The 18270-nt window shown below is 38.6% G+C and overlaps 1 protein-coding gene across 1 annotated transcript in view; it reads right to left on the bottom strand.

The window, feature by feature from the left end:
* The window catches only part of LOC148302034 (uncharacterized), a 35699-nt gene that overhangs the window by 15068 nt on the left and 2361 nt on the right, over nucleotides 1–18270 (bottom strand). Inside the window, exons 2-15 of the mRNA XM_088272263.1 lie at nucleotides 15697–15823; nucleotides 15404–15554; nucleotides 14830–14959; nucleotides 13485–13660; nucleotides 12104–12284; nucleotides 11727–11858; nucleotides 10979–11095; nucleotides 8943–9053; nucleotides 8004–8083; nucleotides 6993–7140; nucleotides 6036–6140; nucleotides 4568–4671; nucleotides 2126–3053; nucleotides 1069–1858 (exon numbers count right to left, since the gene is read on the bottom strand). Of these exons, the coding sequence (XP_088128389.1) occupies nucleotides 1092–1858; nucleotides 2126–3053; nucleotides 4568–4671; nucleotides 6036–6140; nucleotides 6993–7140; nucleotides 8004–8083; nucleotides 8943–9053; nucleotides 10979–11095; nucleotides 11727–11858; nucleotides 12104–12284; nucleotides 13485–13660; nucleotides 14830–14959; nucleotides 15404–15554; nucleotides 15697–15823 (3257 nt within the window). The 3' untranslated portion in view covers nucleotides 1069–1091. The remainder of the gene's footprint in view (nucleotides 1–1068; nucleotides 1859–2125; nucleotides 3054–4567; nucleotides 4672–6035; nucleotides 6141–6992; nucleotides 7141–8003; nucleotides 8084–8942; nucleotides 9054–10978; nucleotides 11096–11726; nucleotides 11859–12103; nucleotides 12285–13484; nucleotides 13661–14829; nucleotides 14960–15403; nucleotides 15555–15696; nucleotides 15824–18270) is intronic.

The raw sequence follows: 18270 nt of genomic DNA, 5'->3' as shown, positions 1-18270 counted from the left end.
AAATTTGATGTGACAAATATCCTGTGTTGATGTTCAAAGAAACCTCCGATATGGTCAAAAATGTAAAAAATAACTCCCAAGTGGAGATAATCCAAATTTGTGTACAAGTATTTGACGCACTAAAAATGTTGCAAATGGAACAGCATCGCTTTTTTTGTGATGTATCCCGCAGGTTAAAAATAGTTATTTATAATTTACATTTGAAGAAAAAACTTTGTGATTATCTATTTTATTATTAAAATATAACTTTGTTTTAAAATCACTGTGAATATTTTATTATAACTTAATGATAATGTCTACCGGTTTCGAAGCTGACCGCTTCTTTTTCAAGACTGATTAATACTAATTTTACTAGTAATAATCAGTCTTGAAAAAGAAGCGGTTAGCTTCGAAACCGGTAGACATTATAATTAACCCTTCCCTTACGGTACTAAAAACTTGCACATACACCGGTGATTTGTATTTTGTACGCCGTATGAAAATGTGGTTTAAAAACGGGAATAATGTGAATATTCCTAAATGTTGCTTTTATTGATCATAGTTGAATTTGAAATGTAACAATTTTGTAATGTTAGCTTTGATAATTATCCGAAAATGAAGAAAAAAAGACATCGTAAGTGGCCATAATAGCTGGCGTAGCGACACGACCGCCGCTTAAGACGATCTGCGCACTACTGGACTGGCGGAGTAAACAAGTTACGACATGCGACATGCGCGTATACTAACAAAGCATGCCACACGCGCACACATCAAAACGCTTGTGTATTGGTGATTTTATTCCCGATTTTTACACAAATGATTTATTTCTGTCGCTGCAAATGAATAACTTTATATTATAATACTTTCATGTAATACATCATTATATTACGGCGGAATACAAAAATTGGGAGCCCGTATCTACTATATTTTATATTAATATTCTCATTTGAAAAGTCAAGTTGAAGTAAATACATATCACCGGGAACGGAACGTTAAGTTAAGTAAGTTATAATAATATATTAATTGTGATTTTAAAACCAAGTTACATTTTCATTATAAAATAGTTATGTGTAATTTTTATAATTTTACCATGAATTTCCAATGGCGGCGGTTCACCAGTAGCCTCTGTGGTGCCGCGGGCCCCACGGCCTCCGGCCTCTCTCCGGGCTGAAGTATCGTTCGGGGGCCGGGGGTGGCCGGAACAGTTGGTTCCTGAAAGGGCGCATGTGGAACGACCGCATGGGAGGAAAGCACGGCCTGGGGGGGTTGATGGCACCCATCTGATGCCTCCACTTCTGCGGCTCTTCGTGGAGGAAGTTATCGTCCTCCCACTCGTTGGCTTGCGACTCGGAGGACTGGTTCCGAGAGACGTGGCGATCGAGCGATTGGGCACTGTTCTCTGTTTCGCTCATATCGGGGTTTGTAGGATTCATAGCGGAGGAACGCGCATCACCGAAAACGTCAGCAACTGGCGAAGATTCCTCTTTACCATCTTCAATATTGGCAGTCGCGCCATCATCAACCTGCTCTTGACAATCTTGCTGGGAAGCCGTCTCTTGAACAGGGACATCCTTCTTTTTTCCGTCTTCTTTCGCTTCTTCCGGGACGCTGTTGATCCTGACGAGATTGGACCGGGAGTTGGACAACTCTGGTTTGGGATCGGGTTTATGTGGAGTGCTCGGTTGCGACTGCTTGATCGGAGTCAGATTGGATTGGGAGTTGCCCCCGACCAAGACCTTGTTGTTGTTGAACGTCTGCTCTCGCGGATGATCCATCTGCCTGAATTGCTGCGGATGCTGATTGTGCCGCATCATCTTTTGCGGCGTACTCCCGTGCATTCTCGCCAGCGTGATCTCTATTTTGGATCCGATTCCGTATTCTGAAATGCGCAACAAAACACCGTGTCATATATACATTTTGTTAACCCATCCGCATATCAGTTTTTTTTTTTTTTTAAATATGTAACAAATCAGTTTTTTTAAGTATAAATATTAGAGTAAAACAATCACCTATATTTATTTAACCCCCCTTGGGAATTGAACCCGGGACCTCCAGTACGGTAGCCGAGTGTGCTTTCAGGTAGCAGTTTAAAATTAATAAACATGATGAAATTTTAGAAAATACGGGAGAGTGCATCAAACATTACCGTCGTCCTTGTCGTATATCTCTTCATCGGACATCTCCATATCGATGCTCTCCACATTGTCCGGCACGGCTTGCGACTGGTGGCCCATCATGTTGGGCCTGTGGTGGGGCACGTTCCTGCCGTGGAGGGGCGCGTTGGGTCTGTGCTGGGGCACGTTGGGCCCGTGGTGGGGCATGTTGGGCGGCAGGTGGGACACGGGCCGCTGCGGCGGCAGCATGTTGGGAGGGAGTTCCGAAATGTTGGGCATGTGCTGCGTCATGTTCAGTTGGTTTTGCGACATGCTGATTTGGTGTTGCGACACGCTCTGGGGATGTTGGGGCATGTTCTGCTGATGTTGAGACATGTTCTGTTGGTGTTGGGACATGTTCGGGGGTTGCTGGGACATGTTCTGTTGGTGTTGCGACATGTTCGGGGGTTGTTGGGACATGTTCTGTTGGTGTTGCGACATGTTCGGGGGTTGCTGGGACATGTTCTGTTGGTGTTGCGACATGTTCGGGGGTTGCTGCGACATGTTCGGAGGATGTTGGGACATGTTGGGCAGAAGAGGCATGCTGGGAAGGTGTTGGGGCATGCTGGGCGGGTGTTGGGGCATGCTGGGCGGATGTTGGGGCATGTTGGGAGGAAGATGCGATACGGCCAGAGGATGTTGAGACGCGCTCCGATGATTCGGCGTGCCGGGCGGCGTGGGGATAGAGTGCAAGTTGGCGTTTATAGGATGATGCATCAGATTAGGAGGCGGATGGCGGCTCATGCTGTTGAGGTGAGGCAGGATGCTGGTTGGGGACTGCCCGGAGGTAATGGGAGGCGTAATATTGGAGGGATGCTGATTGGGAGGGTTGGATGGGTGTTGGGGCATTTTCAGAGGCAGTCTTTGGGACATTGGGGCGGGAATTACGGCCGGGACATCCGCTCTCATGCTCCTATAATCCTATAAGAAAATAATCAGATACATCATTTACTACGGAATCGTTCATCACTTTGAAATGAAAACAATATCATAATTACTTGAATGTTTTTCGCAGATACTGTGTGGCACATTTTATAAACTTTATAAAATTAAACAACATTGTTTTAACCACTTTCTTTATTATAAGTGCACTTTAACCTACCGGTTTCGACAAGAACCTTGTCATCATCAGGGTTTATTAAATTCTAAAACATTAAAATACTCATAATTAATTACATTCCCTTCCACACGTGTGGAAGTTTTTGGAAAGGGAATGTAATTAATTATGAGTACTTTAAAGTTTTAGAATTTAATAAACCCTGATGATGACAAGGTTCTTGTCGAAACCGGTAGGTTAAAGTGTACTTATAATAAAAAAGTGGTTAAAACAAAGTTGTTTAATTTTATAAAGTTTAAAAAAAAAACAATATCATAAGATGAACAACCAAAGATTAGGACTAGAGATGAATATATATCCAACTGAATAAAGGTCAGTTAATTCCAATTTTGCCACAGGTGTAACACAATCGTCATTTGGTCCTTTTGAAAAATGTTAAGAAAAAAAATTTAAAGAAAGGAAAAATTTACTATCCACAAAGTAAATGCTATAAATATTAAAAATATTAACACATTGTTGTCGGCCGGTTTTTTCATCAACCCTACCTTAATTATACTCTGACCTCTTAAATTGTCTGCCGCCCGACCCTCAATATACTAATCACAAGTAAACGCAAACCCAATTCCCATCTGTACTATGCTTTTTTGCGTCTCTCGAGCTCTACCAAAATTAAGCAAATAGAACGCATGTATGCGTCTCCCGCTCTCTACCAACAGTATGTAAAAAATGAATTTAAGCGTTTCCCGAAAACGATGTGTTAACCTTTTAGCCGCGTAAACTTTGTTCCTGAGAGACGCCCGTGCGCGGCGGTATTTCGCCGTTTTTTGAATGATTACTTTTATCATGTATTTAGTTAAGAAATGATTTATTTCCTTAAACAAAAACGTTCAATGCGATTCATTGTGCCTTTTTGGTACTCATAATACACGTGTGTCACATTATTCTTGTAATATATCGTAATATAAACAAATAAGATTGTAACATAAATAAATCAAAGCACGCATTGTGTGTCACTCTTACCCACTGGCGATGCGTAGTGTCGAGAGTGAGACAGATATAGGGCATGATTATGGCGCGGACTAATTACCGACCTCATGAAAAATCAGGGATCTGTTCTTTTATTTATCCTTGTGATGTTACAAATTATTAGTCAGATATTTCAACAGATGTCATAAGGCCGAGAATTGACGTATTATTTTATCCAAAGTTCTACACCATGAAAAAATCCCTCCAAGTTGAACTGAGGTTCGAAACTTGGAGCAAAGTAAAAACACATACGCTTATGTCAGCCGCGTATGGGGCGTGTTTTGTTAAAATACATACGGTTATGCGAGCCGCGTGGATCCGGTTAGTAACGAAATATTAATGGCCAACTAACCTGATCAATTAGGTCCAGACGAGGTGTCCACGGACTGACTGGCGGAGCGGGCGGAGGCGGTAGTGTTCCCGTTAGAGAAATCAAATTCCTGTGGTCCACGTCACCTAAACAAGAAACACACTGGATTATTTAGTGGTGCCTCATTCGGCCCCGACCACCATAGACAAACTGATGATGACGAACGCGCCATCGCGAACAGCATGACGTCACCACGCCTCTAAAAGCGATGACGAGGCGAAGTACCTCTCTCTCGCCACCGCGCCAGCAGTGTGAACTGCCGCCACATTCTACATCAGTGCATCATTGTATAAAATTTTTAACATTAAATAATGTTTGTGAATACAAACCTAGTACTAAAATCTGTAATCCTAGTTATTTGTAAGCATAATCTTTGTGAATACAAAAACGTGAATCATTCAAGTAAGTTTTATTAATTAAAATTCCATCCATTAATAAAATGCAGCTTCTGAGGAGTGATAAACGGAGGCGTAGATGCACGTAATTAGTGCAAAACACATTTCCCCATATCTGGAAACTACGTCCCCATAACCCTATGGATGATATACCAATGCACATTATAGGTGTCTCAACTGAAATATACAGTGGGTTGCCATATAATTTGGGACAGTAGGTACCAATATTTTATGGTTTTTATGTTTACACTGTCACTTCTTCTAAACAACTTGGATTTCATAGAGAATCCCTTTGTTATTTTGGATTCTGATATCACCACTATTACCTGAATGGAGTAGCAATACCAGTAAAGTGTCACATCTGTTAAAAATTTGGGAATATTTCCATGGGTCCAGCATTTTTGTAAAATGGCGCGATTGTGATTCTTGTATTTTTTTAAATGAGGTCAACTACATCAAAACGTAAGTAATTATCGAATACTGGGTCTTAAGGCTCAATATACGATAAATAGCAACTTAATTTTCTCTAAACCTAGGTAGCATTTGACGTATGTAATTTAATTTTTTTCCTAAACCATTGTTTTTTATTGAAATAAATATATGGTTTTGAAAAGAAAAGAGTTACTGAAAAGTAAGAAGTAAAAAACATATATACTGTACAACGGGGTTACTTGAACTTTGATGTGTTACTTGATACTTGAGCCTAGTACATAAAAGAGATTTAAATCTGTATTTGGTCTACAATAATGAATGTATCGTGACAATAAGTGTCACCTGTCCGGAAAACAATGAATCATGTGAATAGGTTCATTATTGTAGACCAAATACAGATCTAATTTTTATTTTTTGTACTGTACTCAAGTAACACAACAAATTCAAGTAGCCATGTATTCTTTAAAAACGTAATATTCCAATACATATTCAACAAAAAAAATTAAGCGCGGAAGAACATGTTCTGATTTGAACGTTTGAAATCTCCGGCTCAAGTGGTTAAAGGACTCTTGGGACAAACCATAACTATGTACAGAAAATGGATAGGATTCAATCTATATTACCTTTGTGCATAGACCGGCTACGCTCATTTTGCGACGGGGGTGAAGCAACTGGAGTCGGAAGGGGTGGCAGCATCCTGTGGTCCACATCATCCCCTTCCAGCAATACTAATAATAAAATAAAAATTATTCATCATGGTCCTTCCGTATGCCAATAGTAAATTGCATTATACTGTTCATTTAACAATATTATTTATTATATCAGACACTGAATTATTAACCCCATGGATGATATGTTAAAGCTGAAAGTCCCTTATATACCATTAAAAAATATTTAAAATAAACCAAAAAACCTGTTTTTTAAACACTGTATTTAGATATAAATAAACAATATAAAACACAAACAAAATCCTATTTGTTGTCTTGGGACACCAGATCCATCCTAAAAGCACCTTCTTCTCCTTCACACCCCTATCCGCACCCTATAAATACAGCGTTATCATGATCATTAACATTCAAAGGAAAGGTGATCAGCCCTCCGCTTCAGGTACCAGTCCAGGGTAATATTGAATAAATATAAGGGTGGAAAATCACTTATATTTATTTGACCCCCATGGGAATCGAACCCCGGACCTCCAGTACGGTAGCCAAGAGTGCTGACCATTACGCTAAGGAGGCGGACAATACACATTAGTGGTGTGTAAGATACATAAGTGAATACGGTAGTAGCGAGTACGGTATGCAACCTCATTTGTGTTAAAACTCATCAGTCAAAAGGTGGAGACTGACCGGAGCATTTCGTCGTAACATCGCTTGCGGCATGAATGGAGCGCTCGGCTCGCTGTATTAACTGCCTGAATGCTCGCATCGTAACGTGCTACGTTACGACGAAATGCTCCAGTCAGTCTCCACCAAAAGGGTTTTGGGAATTTTACTGTATTACGAAGCCTGGTTATTAGTCAGAGGTGACAAACTAGTATTATTTGGTGTGGCAAGCAAATTCTGTATTGCTGTACTCACGGGGCAGTCGTGGCGGAGGAGGGGGCGCCATGAGCGTGCGCTGGTCCACGTCCAGGCGCGGGGGGGCGGGGGGCTCGCTGTAGCGCAGGGGAGCGGGGGGCGTCTCCGTCAGCCGGGGGGGCGGCGACTCCGGGCTCTCCACGGCGGGCTGGTTCATAACACGCACACATTAATCATCCAACTAGCTCCAAACCCAGTAATCACTTTAAAATGTATCCTTCTCAACGCTCTCCTACATTGGGCCCTCATATGAGGTACAGTGAAACCTCTATCTATCATTCCTCGAATAATCGTTTTCCCAGATGCGTAGTTTATTTCTTTTGCCCCAATTTCATTTAATACATAAAAAGATGCATTGATCGTTTCTATCCACCATTTTACCGCATTCATTGTTTGGATTACGCTGCATATTTGATATATTTTTTCTGTGTTTTTTACATTCTTCTCATTTTTTTCAATTTTGTTACATTCTATAACAATATTCCAACGTGTAGGATAGAAACTATCGAAACCTTGTGTGATGCAAGGTTGACGAATACAGCGGAAGAGCCTGTACCTTCATTTTTAGAAGCATGCACACTCTTTGAAAGTTGATAACTTTCTACTACACACATTCAATAACTGATGCCGAAAAAATATTATTTGCAAAGCCAAAAATTTACTGTTGACTTATGGAAATAAAACAGAAAAAAAAAACAAATGTCGATCACAGATTTTTCACAATGCGACACTTTAATATTTTTTGGTTCTGTTCAGATTTTTTTTTTTTTTTTAATAAATACATTTATTAACACATAAAACTTGTATTTGTCTTAGAATTTTAACCTGGTGGTTATGCACATTGGGAAAATGATATCTTTACTCGATCTTATCTCTTTGTGTTTTGACCTTTTAGTTCATTTATTTTTTAAATGGAATAACCCGCAAAGCCTCTATTTTAAGAAGCATGTCCACGCATCCAATTCCTAAAAAATAAATAAATTTAAAATTAAAAAAAATCATATGATTTACCTGGGCGGTCTCCCAAGTATTATTCCACTGCTCTCCGTGATCGGAGATATAGGGCTCTGGAGCCGGCACGGGGGTAGGTTCTGCAAATAAACATTTAATTTAATCTACGGACTGAGATACTTGAACTATCGAGAGACATCAATGTAGACATGATTAAAGAAAAGGAAAAATGTCAAGTCTGCACATTTACAAGGCTTACGACCTGTATATCATTGTATTCATAAATTTGGCTTTAAATTTGTTCCACTCCAATTAACTCCATTTCGATTTATGTATTAACCTGTCCGGGGGTATGGCCGTACATATCACGGCCATACCAAATTTTCCTCATTTCGCTTTTTATAGCACCATTGCGCTAACCCTGTGCCAAAAATATTTTATGTGAGACAGAGAGAGGGAACACGCTAGCGAAATAGTACACCAGATCCATCCTAAAAGCACCTTCTTCTCCTTCACACCCCTATCCGCACCCCAATGGTGCATAGGGCACTGCATCATATAAATACAGTGTTATCTTGATCATTAACACACAAAGGAAAGGTGATCATCCCTCCGCTTCCGGTACCAGCCCAGAGTAATATTGAATAAATATTAAAGTGAAAAATCACTCATATTTATTTGACCCTGGGAATCGAACCCGGGACCTCCAGAACGGTAGCCAAGCATGCTGGCCATTACACTATGGAGGCGGAAAAGCACCTACTATGGCAAAAAAAATACGGTATGAATACAACAAACATTGTTTTCATAATTCTGTATAAAAATAAAAAGATTTTTTTCTACAGAATTGACTCAGAAAATAACCCGAGAGCAGGGTGGTTAATATGGTAAAACCCAAACTTTAATCATTGAATTGACAAGCTTAAACATGAAATACACAATCTAAATTCTAGCTACATCGTAAACGGGTATTATTCTGAGGTAGGTGTTTGCACTTACCAGGGGTGTTGGGTATGTTGGTGTAAAATTTAGGCGGCGGGGGAGGAGGCGCCAGCAGGTCGAGTCCGGGCAGCTGCACGGGAGGGGGGGGCACTGAGGCTGGAGAAACAGCTACACACAAATAAAAATAGTACCCAGGTATATATACAATCAAATGGATAATATAAAATTGGTATATAACCATATCAAGTCGCTTCACTTCAGTATGTGGAATATTGTGGACGGATATGATACACACAGCATGGCTGTCCAAACTCAAAACACAGCAAGGGACATTTTTTTGTAGTACGTTTTTTTTTGCATTTTTGGACTAAGTAGATTCTACTCAGTCCAAAAATGCAAAAAAAAACATTTGAAAAAAAGCTATAATACCCGCTTCAAAAACAACCAAGGAGTAAACAATTAATATGGAAGCAGAACACTACTAAAAATTTTGGAACTGTAACATTGGAACTATTTATAAAAAGAGCTATTAATAATTGGATAATGGAGGCGGGTAGATACAAAATTGATAGTGTCATCGGTCACGTCATCCATGATTGGATTACTCATGACAAACTAATAACGAACAAATACTAAGATGTGCCCTTGGCATGGGAAAACTCAGTGATGACACAATGTAAATTTAAAAGTGTAAATATGTATGATGAAATAAATAAATACTACAGTAGAGTCTCGGTTATCCGACCTTCGGTTATCCGACCTTCCGAGTTATCCGACCTACCGGCTTAAACCTAAGTTTAGTTTTTTTACCCAAGCTTAGGTCTAGTTTCGTAGTTCACTGCATGGTATGCGAGTATGTACCTACTGTAAAACATGTTTTATTACTTTGCCGCAAGTGCATTTTGATGTTTTAGTTTGTTACATTCAGTTATGTTACATGTACATACATATTTGAAAAGTTTTTGATACGCAAATAAAATTAACACATTTTCAATGTCGTTTTTATCATTTTCTGTGCTATCCGACCTGTACGCTTATCCAACCTTGCTGAGGCCGGTTTAGGTTGTATAACCGATCTACATTTTCAGTTTTCTGGATTTTTTTTTAACTCCTGGAGTTCCACAACAGCTCCGACTGTTTTGTGGAGTGTCGGTGTCTGACCAGTCCATATCGACTAAAGTGCTCTAACTACATTTTTGTCAATTTTGAGATATTTGGTGTACGCTATCAACTGACCGTTATCTACAAATATAAATAAACAAAAAATATATATAAAATAAATTACGCCTAGTTTTCAGGCGTATAAAAAACTATCTACATCGAATTTTCGAAATGAACTGAACTCCTAAAATGCTAACTACTTAATTTTGACAAAGCATAAAGTATTAAAACGATTTAATGCATTATTTTACCGTGTTTTTGAATGTATAATACTAGTTAAGAATTTCAGATAAAACCGTTAATCAATAAAAATAAAAAATATGTTGAAAAAATCTTCTAAGCTCTCTCCTGTAAAGTAACAGATTTGCAGATAGAGTACTTTACGTAGGGGCCGTCGATATCATCAACATTCCATCGGTCGGACCATAAAAAATATCACAGACACTCAAGATAAAATTCGAAAAGGGCCAAATCCAGGTGAAATATCACTCATAAAATTTAAAAAATGAGATTCAAACATTCACAAAATTAACTTTTAGCCGTGACACAAACCTTTTTCAGTAGCGTGAATTTATTTTCGAATGTTCAAATGTCTTGATTTCCTCAATAGATGGCATTGATATAATTAAAATGAAACTTTGTTTTAAATCGCTATAAATATTTTATCATAACGGTTTCGAAGCTTACCGCTTTTTGATCAAGACTTGATTTTTTATCAAGTCTTGATAAAGAAGCGGCTAGCTTCGAAACCGGTAGACATTATAAATAAGTTATAATAAAATGTTTATAGTGATCAAATATAAATTATAGATGTGATTGAGTTTGACTACTTAAAAACCCGCAATAACGCCTTAGCGGTCAGTTCAAATTTCCACACAAACGCGGGACTGGTCGTTAAAGTGTTAACATTATTTTACTTGAGCAATTCATACCATTATTATTTGGTGGCGAAGATTTACTTGGTATCAAGGATTTGAGGAACTCGTTGATGTTGAAGTCTTCTCGGGGAGTCGTGGCAGGACGAGAACTGATTACTTCTATCTTGTTGCCTGGAAGCACAATCCAAAGTAATTTTAAAGTTTTCGAAAATCGAATAATCAGTTAAAATTTTGATGCCAATTGGCCACCTCAGAGCAGTTATTTGGACCCGTTGGAATTTGTTGTGGGGAGCCGTTATAGATGAGCATTACACTTAACACCATCCAGAGACGTTTGTGGTCTTAAAATATGAAATTGAAGTTGATATTCATGGGGTCAATGAGAAGTGGTCATACATGGAATCATTCATGGGGTCATTCATGGCAGTTAGTGGAATCTATGTGCTCCACTTTTATTTTTTTAACCCTAATCTGCACCAAATGGTGCATAGGGCGCTGCATCATAGCGACATAGTGATATCTTGATCGTTAATTGCATGAAGGAAAGGTGATCAGCTCTGCGCTTCTTGTACCAGTCCAGGGTGATATTAAATAAATTTGAGAATGAAAATCACCGATATTTATTTTGACCCCCCGGGAATCGAACCCAGGTCCTCCAGTACAGTAGCCGAGCATGCTGACCATTACACTACGGAGGAGGACAAATATGCTTCACTTAGGGAGCGGATGTGGTTAAGAAGAATTTGCCTTGCTTAAGAAAATACATCGGCAATGAGAGAAATATGAAAAGATGAGTTTGTACCTCCTTTGTCCGCATTTTCATCATCTTGGAAGAAGGGAAAGTCTCCGTGACCCATGAAACTAGTGAATCCTTTGGAAACTATTTCATCGCTGATAGAATTGCTCGAAAAGGTCTTGTCCAAATTGTAGGTCTCTGAAAAATAATTCAATACTTAGTCAATAAGACTGAAATCAGTCTTGATAAAGAAGCGGTTAGCTTCGAAACCGGTAGATATTATAATTAAGTTATAATTAAATATTTATAGTGATTTTAAAACAAAGTTACATTTTAATTATAAAATGGAAAATCACAAAGTTAGTGCTTCAAATATAAATTTTAAAAAAAATACATTAATTTAATGAATTATGTCACGTTTATAATTTGGCTCATCAACTCACCCGAGGTCTGTCCCGGGAGATCGATGTCCTCATCAGGGCCCGGGGAGGGCACCAGCTCACCGGGGGAAGGAGGCGAGGGGACGGGGCTGCCGGCGGGCCCGGCAGCGGAGGGCAGAGTCCCACACAACTCATCCAGCTTGCGTTTCAACCCTCTAACACGACTGCCAAAGTTCTTGTACGCCTGAAACACCAAATCGAGGCGCATATATCGAAACATGTCCCAACCACATTCCTGGATCTGATACAGAAGCATCTAGGCTTCCCGACAGACCTCTCTTGCAAAGCAATTTTTATTTTTGTGAACTAATTGCGAAAATTATACAAAATGTGAAACAAAATATTATCCTGATTTTAATGTGAATTTACATTTGATAGCTTTCAATGTCCCTGTCACTGCCAATCTAAATAAATACAAGTTTGTAAAACCACCACCAAGTTTCTAGATGTGCCCCAGAATAGGCAGTGAAAGGGATTAGTAGTTGGTTAGTTCAGTTAATCAGCTAAATCCGATTCCAACCCGACATTGGCTGGTACACAGAAGCCTCCCCAACCCCGACCATCGCAGCAGATAGATACAGAACAGTGCCGAGGCATTTGCAGAAAATGTTCACTCATCACATTTCCCACTCAACCATTATTCATCGATAGAAGTCTGGAAGAGAATGAGAGAATAATGATATGTGAGGATGTGCAAAGTATCCAATTCAATGCCTTGGCCAATGCTGCTTTGATTCATTATTTTCCTTCACAGTTTGGCTTCCATGGACATAGTTTAATTTGCAATGACTGTATTCAAAGCGCCATTTACAATTTTTCATTTGAACCCTTATCCGCACCCCAATGGTGCATAGGGCACTGCATCATATAAACGCAGTGTAATCTTGATCGTTGACACACGAAGGAAAGGTGATCAGCCCTCCACTTCAGGTACCAGTCCAGGGTAATATTAAATAAATATTAGTGTGAAAAAATCACATTATATTTATTAGACCCCCCTCTGGGAATCGAACCCGGGACCTCCAGAATGGCGCAAATCATTACTGCAATTAACATGTGCAGTAATAATTTATGGGAGACCTCAATAGTAAATGGGGCATGTAGGTACGTAAACTTGTATTTATTTTCTGGGAAAGAAATCAGTCCGTTTTATCAAAGTTTTACTGTACTATATAAATGCATAAAGTTCCCTTTACAACATTTTAACTGTGTCCAATAATTGTCCCCCTCTGGGAATCGAACCCGGGACCTCCAGAACGGTAGCCGAGCGCGCTGACCATTACACTATGGGGGCGGACAAAATTTATATTATTCCGCCATTTTAATGTTCCACATTAATAATATTCCCCCATTTTTGGCATCTGCACAAGAGTTTGGCACTCACATTGGCCACCACCTTGACTTCCCCCCTCTGCGTGGTGTAGTGCTGGTGCGCCCGCTGCAGCAGCCTGCAGAGCGCGGCCCGGGCCACCAGCTCTTTCTGCAGCGCCCGCACGTACCCCTCCAGGCAGGTGACGCCGTCCTCCAACTCCTGTTTGGCCTCGTCGACATCTCGCCTCTCTGAAAATTACATTTCAATCAAACCTGACAATCATTACTCCACACAGCAAAATCTAATTTGTCAACCCATCCGCCAACATGCCGCCAAACGTTGGCGGTAGGTGTGTTTTAACATTTGCAAATCAGCCGCAGTTTAAGCCACGCCCCCATCCGCGGTAGTTCATATTATAAAGATACTTTAGTGTGTTATCTACGAATCAGTAAGGAAAGCTTTTTGTAATGCATTATTTCTTATAACTTCAATACAAATTTATTGACGACCAAAGATGTCCCTGTAAGGATAGAATTATCGTTTTGATTGAAATATCAACTAAAATCAAAACTTTACATCCCAGGTATAATGTTTTATTGAGTTATTTTTTCAAGTTTTCTTGTTAATTGATCACATTTCCGATCTAGACACATGATAAAATACGTGCATAATAGTTATATGTACCATATTTATTGGTAAAACAGTTAAAGTTATAATTTTATGAGATAATTTATTTTCGTAACTCGGTTGAATTTAAACGCCGTTGACGCCTCAAACACGCAAGCGTTGTGATTGGTCAGACTGTTGGACCGCGCATTAAACAGCAAATGTTAGTGCGCGGTACCTTTTTCTGCATTTAAAGATTATTCCTATGTTTGTTCTCGTTTTATCAGGTGCAAAATATTAGCGCCTCATTGTTTGACAAACCATATCACCTCCCCTCCGAGCAGGGTAACTTTCTTACTTGCGGGGATACATTTAATTAGTGTCTTTGTATACATGTTTTTTTTTAAAAACTGATATGCGAATGGGTTAAAGGAAATCAAGACACATAAAATTAAAAATTGACAAGATTCGCAGTATCATGAGGTTAACATATCGATCATAACATATTGAAGAGATATGGCGTAGGATGTAGAAAATCCTGGTCACGACTATCGTCAAGAAAAAGCGATTCCGTTGGCTAGGCTATGTACTTTGCATGCCTCCCGAGAGTCGCCATCAAGGCAGCTCTCGTCTGAACTTCGGGACACGGACCTGACTTGAAAGGATGCAAGGGAGCTGGCAGCCGACAGAATAGCCTGGAGACAGTTTGTGGACTCCATATGCTCCACATGGCGAGTGGATATGTTTCAATAAAATAAAATAAATGAGTATAATAAAAAAGCAACCATTGGAGAAAAAGCTAAATTTATACCTTTTAAACTGGAACACACCGCGTCTACATCTTTTAAAGCCAGTGGACTGTCATGTATCTGTTTCAATTGCACATCTGTGTCTATTTCCAAAACAGAGCATTGTCGGATCTTGTTCACTAGTTGTATAGGCTAGGAAAAAAAAAACAAATTGCCATTAACCATTTAAGTGCTGAGATCTTATGTGTGCTGAAGTTGCTGACAAGACTTTGCTGTCAAGACTTTTTGTGAAAATGGTCCTTTTTATAAGGTGTGTACATAATCAAAAATATTTTTATCAAATATTGACCGATTTTAATATTTATTTACTTATTAATTTATTTTTTCAAAACATATTACATACGTAAGTCATATATACATATAATATTCCCGATGAGTAAGTTCTATTTCTCATTTTGGGACCTGGGATTAAGGTTAACAAGACTGGAACACAAATAATAAAGTAACAAAAAGATTTTTTTTTAAATAACCATAACTAACGGGACGGGTATGTCTCAAAACCGTTTTATATAAAAATCTCGGTGAGTGATTATATACTAATATTACTGTAAAAAATATAAAAGTAATGTATCTCACTTGGAAGTCATTGGGGTCTATATCAGGGGTCTGTTTTCCGGCAGCTGCACTGAGTAACCCTGTCAGATCTGTCAGGAACTCTTCATCATAGACGGCTCTTTCTTCCCATATCCGGAAAATCCTCAATATGCGGTGTTTCACTTTATCATCCCTGAAAAATGTTCAACGTTTCAAAACTAATTTCATCTATTAGATAGTATTACAACCTCTACATATATTATTGACCAAACCTAAGAGAAAATTTTGACACACTCAAAATATTACGAGGAATTTTGTTATTTTATGAATCTTACCTAACGAGTGGTGTAGCTTTTTGCAAAGTAGTCCCCCAACTTTCAACAAATTCGTAATTTTTCCTCTTGCTGTACTGGATGACATCGTTAGCAAGATAAAATAGTGTTAGCCGATGTTCAACTTTAGCTGAAACATGAAAATAAAAATAGTGAATTTATGAAAATAAAAATAGTGAATTTATCCATAAAATAAATATTTTAACCACTCGAGAAAAAATCGTCACCAACAAGTCTAAACAAGATATATTATTTCGAGAAATAAAAATACTTTGTGTTCTGATCCACTCACATTTTTTATTAACCTTTTAAATGCCAGTAGGTAGAACTGTAGCTGTGCACAGCAGGCCGTGAATTTTTAATCAAAATAAATCATTTTTAAATTTTATTTTTATCAATTAAAAACATTACACTTTGATAGGATATTTAAATGACTTACCAAATTTATTCAATGTACGACGTATTTGCTTCCCTTCACTTAGATAAACATACTTTAATTTTTCAGAAAATGTCAGGGTTGCCACAACTTGTCACAGAAATATGGGAACTTGCATTAGAAAAATATTAACAATTAATTAAAAGACTCTATTATTAAGATCGATTGTTTTTTTAAATTGTAAACTAAATATATATATATATATTTTTCTTTTTTTTTTCTTTTTTTTTTTTTTTTGAAAATAAAATTAAAAGTCTTCTAATGTATGGTATTGTTCGAAACACGGTTCAATGCAGAGAGCCACTTTGCACTGCTTGCAGTGATACCTCGATTCTTTTCTTTTATTTTTTGATAGGCATACTACGCATCTGGCCGTAGGTGCTGCTTTTTTTGCAGTTGGAGGTAGTTTGTCCATAAAGTGCCTTTCGGTTAGACGTGATGGCAGATCCGCCTTTCTTTTCCTATGGGTACATTTCGAGGGTATATTAGGTTTATGTTGTTGAATCAGTTGCCTTATCACCTCCATCTGAAACTGTGCTAGCGGCATACGTTTTCCTGTTTTTTGTCGGTGAAGTAAATGGGCATTCAGTAATGCTAGGTCCATTAGGTGAAAGAATATTTTTTTATACCACCTCATTGTCTTCCGCGATGAGTGGACACTCGACAAAACCATATCAGATTGGTCAACTGCACCCATGTTCTTGTTATAGTCTTGAACACTTTCAGGTTTGATTATTGGTTCATTCCGGTATGTGGTTTTGCCTGTTTCGCTTAGAATAGGTGGATGAAGAGTTGTGAGCATACAAACCTCCCTTTTATCCTTCCAAATTTGGGCCGAAAGGGTGTCGGTATGAAAATTTTTCATTTCCCCCTTCTTCAGTTTTTCAGTGAACTTTGGCATACCTTTTCGGTTTCTTCTTACAGTACCACAAGCATTCGTTTTCCGATCATGGAGCCTTTGGAGTAAAAGAGGACTAGTGTACCAGTTATCAATGTACAGTGTATGTCCCCGATCTAAATATGGCTCCATGAGTGTCATGACTAAGCTCCCTGATATGCCTACATGTGGATGTGGTACGTATTCTGTCGTTTTCCCAGTGTAAATAATGAAGTTCAGAACATATCCCGTAGCACAGTCACACAGTACAAAAAATTTAATCCCAAAACGGCTTGCTTTTGATGGAATATATTGCCTAAATGACAGTCTGCCTTTGAATAGAAGCAAACTTTCATCAATGCAAATATTCATGTAAGGAAACATGTACTCTCCAAATTTTTTTTTAAAATTATCCACTATGTACCTTATTTTGAACATTTTGTCCCCACCTGCTTGCTGAGTATTGTCACTAAAGTGGAGCATGCGAAGGATTATTTGAAATCTATTTCGAGACATGGTATCTGAATATATGGGGGAGTAAAGTAGAATGTCAGTTGACCAGTGGTCTTGAATTTTATTTCTCGAATTGCAGGCCATCAAGTGACACAAAGCCAAAAAAATGTATAGTTCCTCAATTGTTGTGTCAGTCCATTGTTTTAGCCTCCAAGTCAACTCATTGCAGTTGCTCTTTACATATTGGTACTGCTTATTTGTCTCATCACAAATGTAACTCATTAGGGTAGTAGACATGAAAAGTTTGAAGAAGTCTACTTCCCTTGTTCCAACATTTTCAATATTGGAACCTGAACTTGCACAATCGAAAGTATTAATTTTGGGAATAAAATCATCAGTTTTCCAATCGAAAACTGGCGTGGATTCGTCGATCAGAGATATATCAGGAAAATCTTGTTCGTCATCACCAATCTCAAAATCAACATCACTGTCATCGGAATCCGGAGTACGGCCGGCATCTTCCATGAAATCTTCATCCAATTGTTCATGTCCAGATGTATTTGGTTCACTCTCCATTGTCGGCTAAATAAATGTCCCAATTTACGTAAATCAAAAACACAGAAAACACACAGAGCAGAGTTGAAACACGAAAAAAACGGTAAACAAATGTACAAACAACACAGAAAACACACAAACAAGTTAAAAAATTGATAATTGTTCCGCACAAGTATCAAAAACTAACAAAAATCAATAAATTATAATAAACTTATTGACGCGCATCAGATATCGACAATAGACCCGCGAAAACTGA

Source organism: Brachycentrus maculatus, unplaced genomic scaffold, assembly GCF_059751285.1.
Source record: "Brachycentrus maculatus isolate JH-2025_06_01 unplaced genomic scaffold, ASM5975128v1 h1tg000487l, whole genome shotgun sequence".
NCBI classification, from domain to species: domain Eukaryota; kingdom Metazoa; phylum Arthropoda; class Insecta; order Trichoptera; family Brachycentridae; genus Brachycentrus; species Brachycentrus maculatus.
The sequence above is the reverse complement of the archived record's forward strand: the minus strand, read 5'-3'. Positions and strand labels throughout refer to the sequence as shown.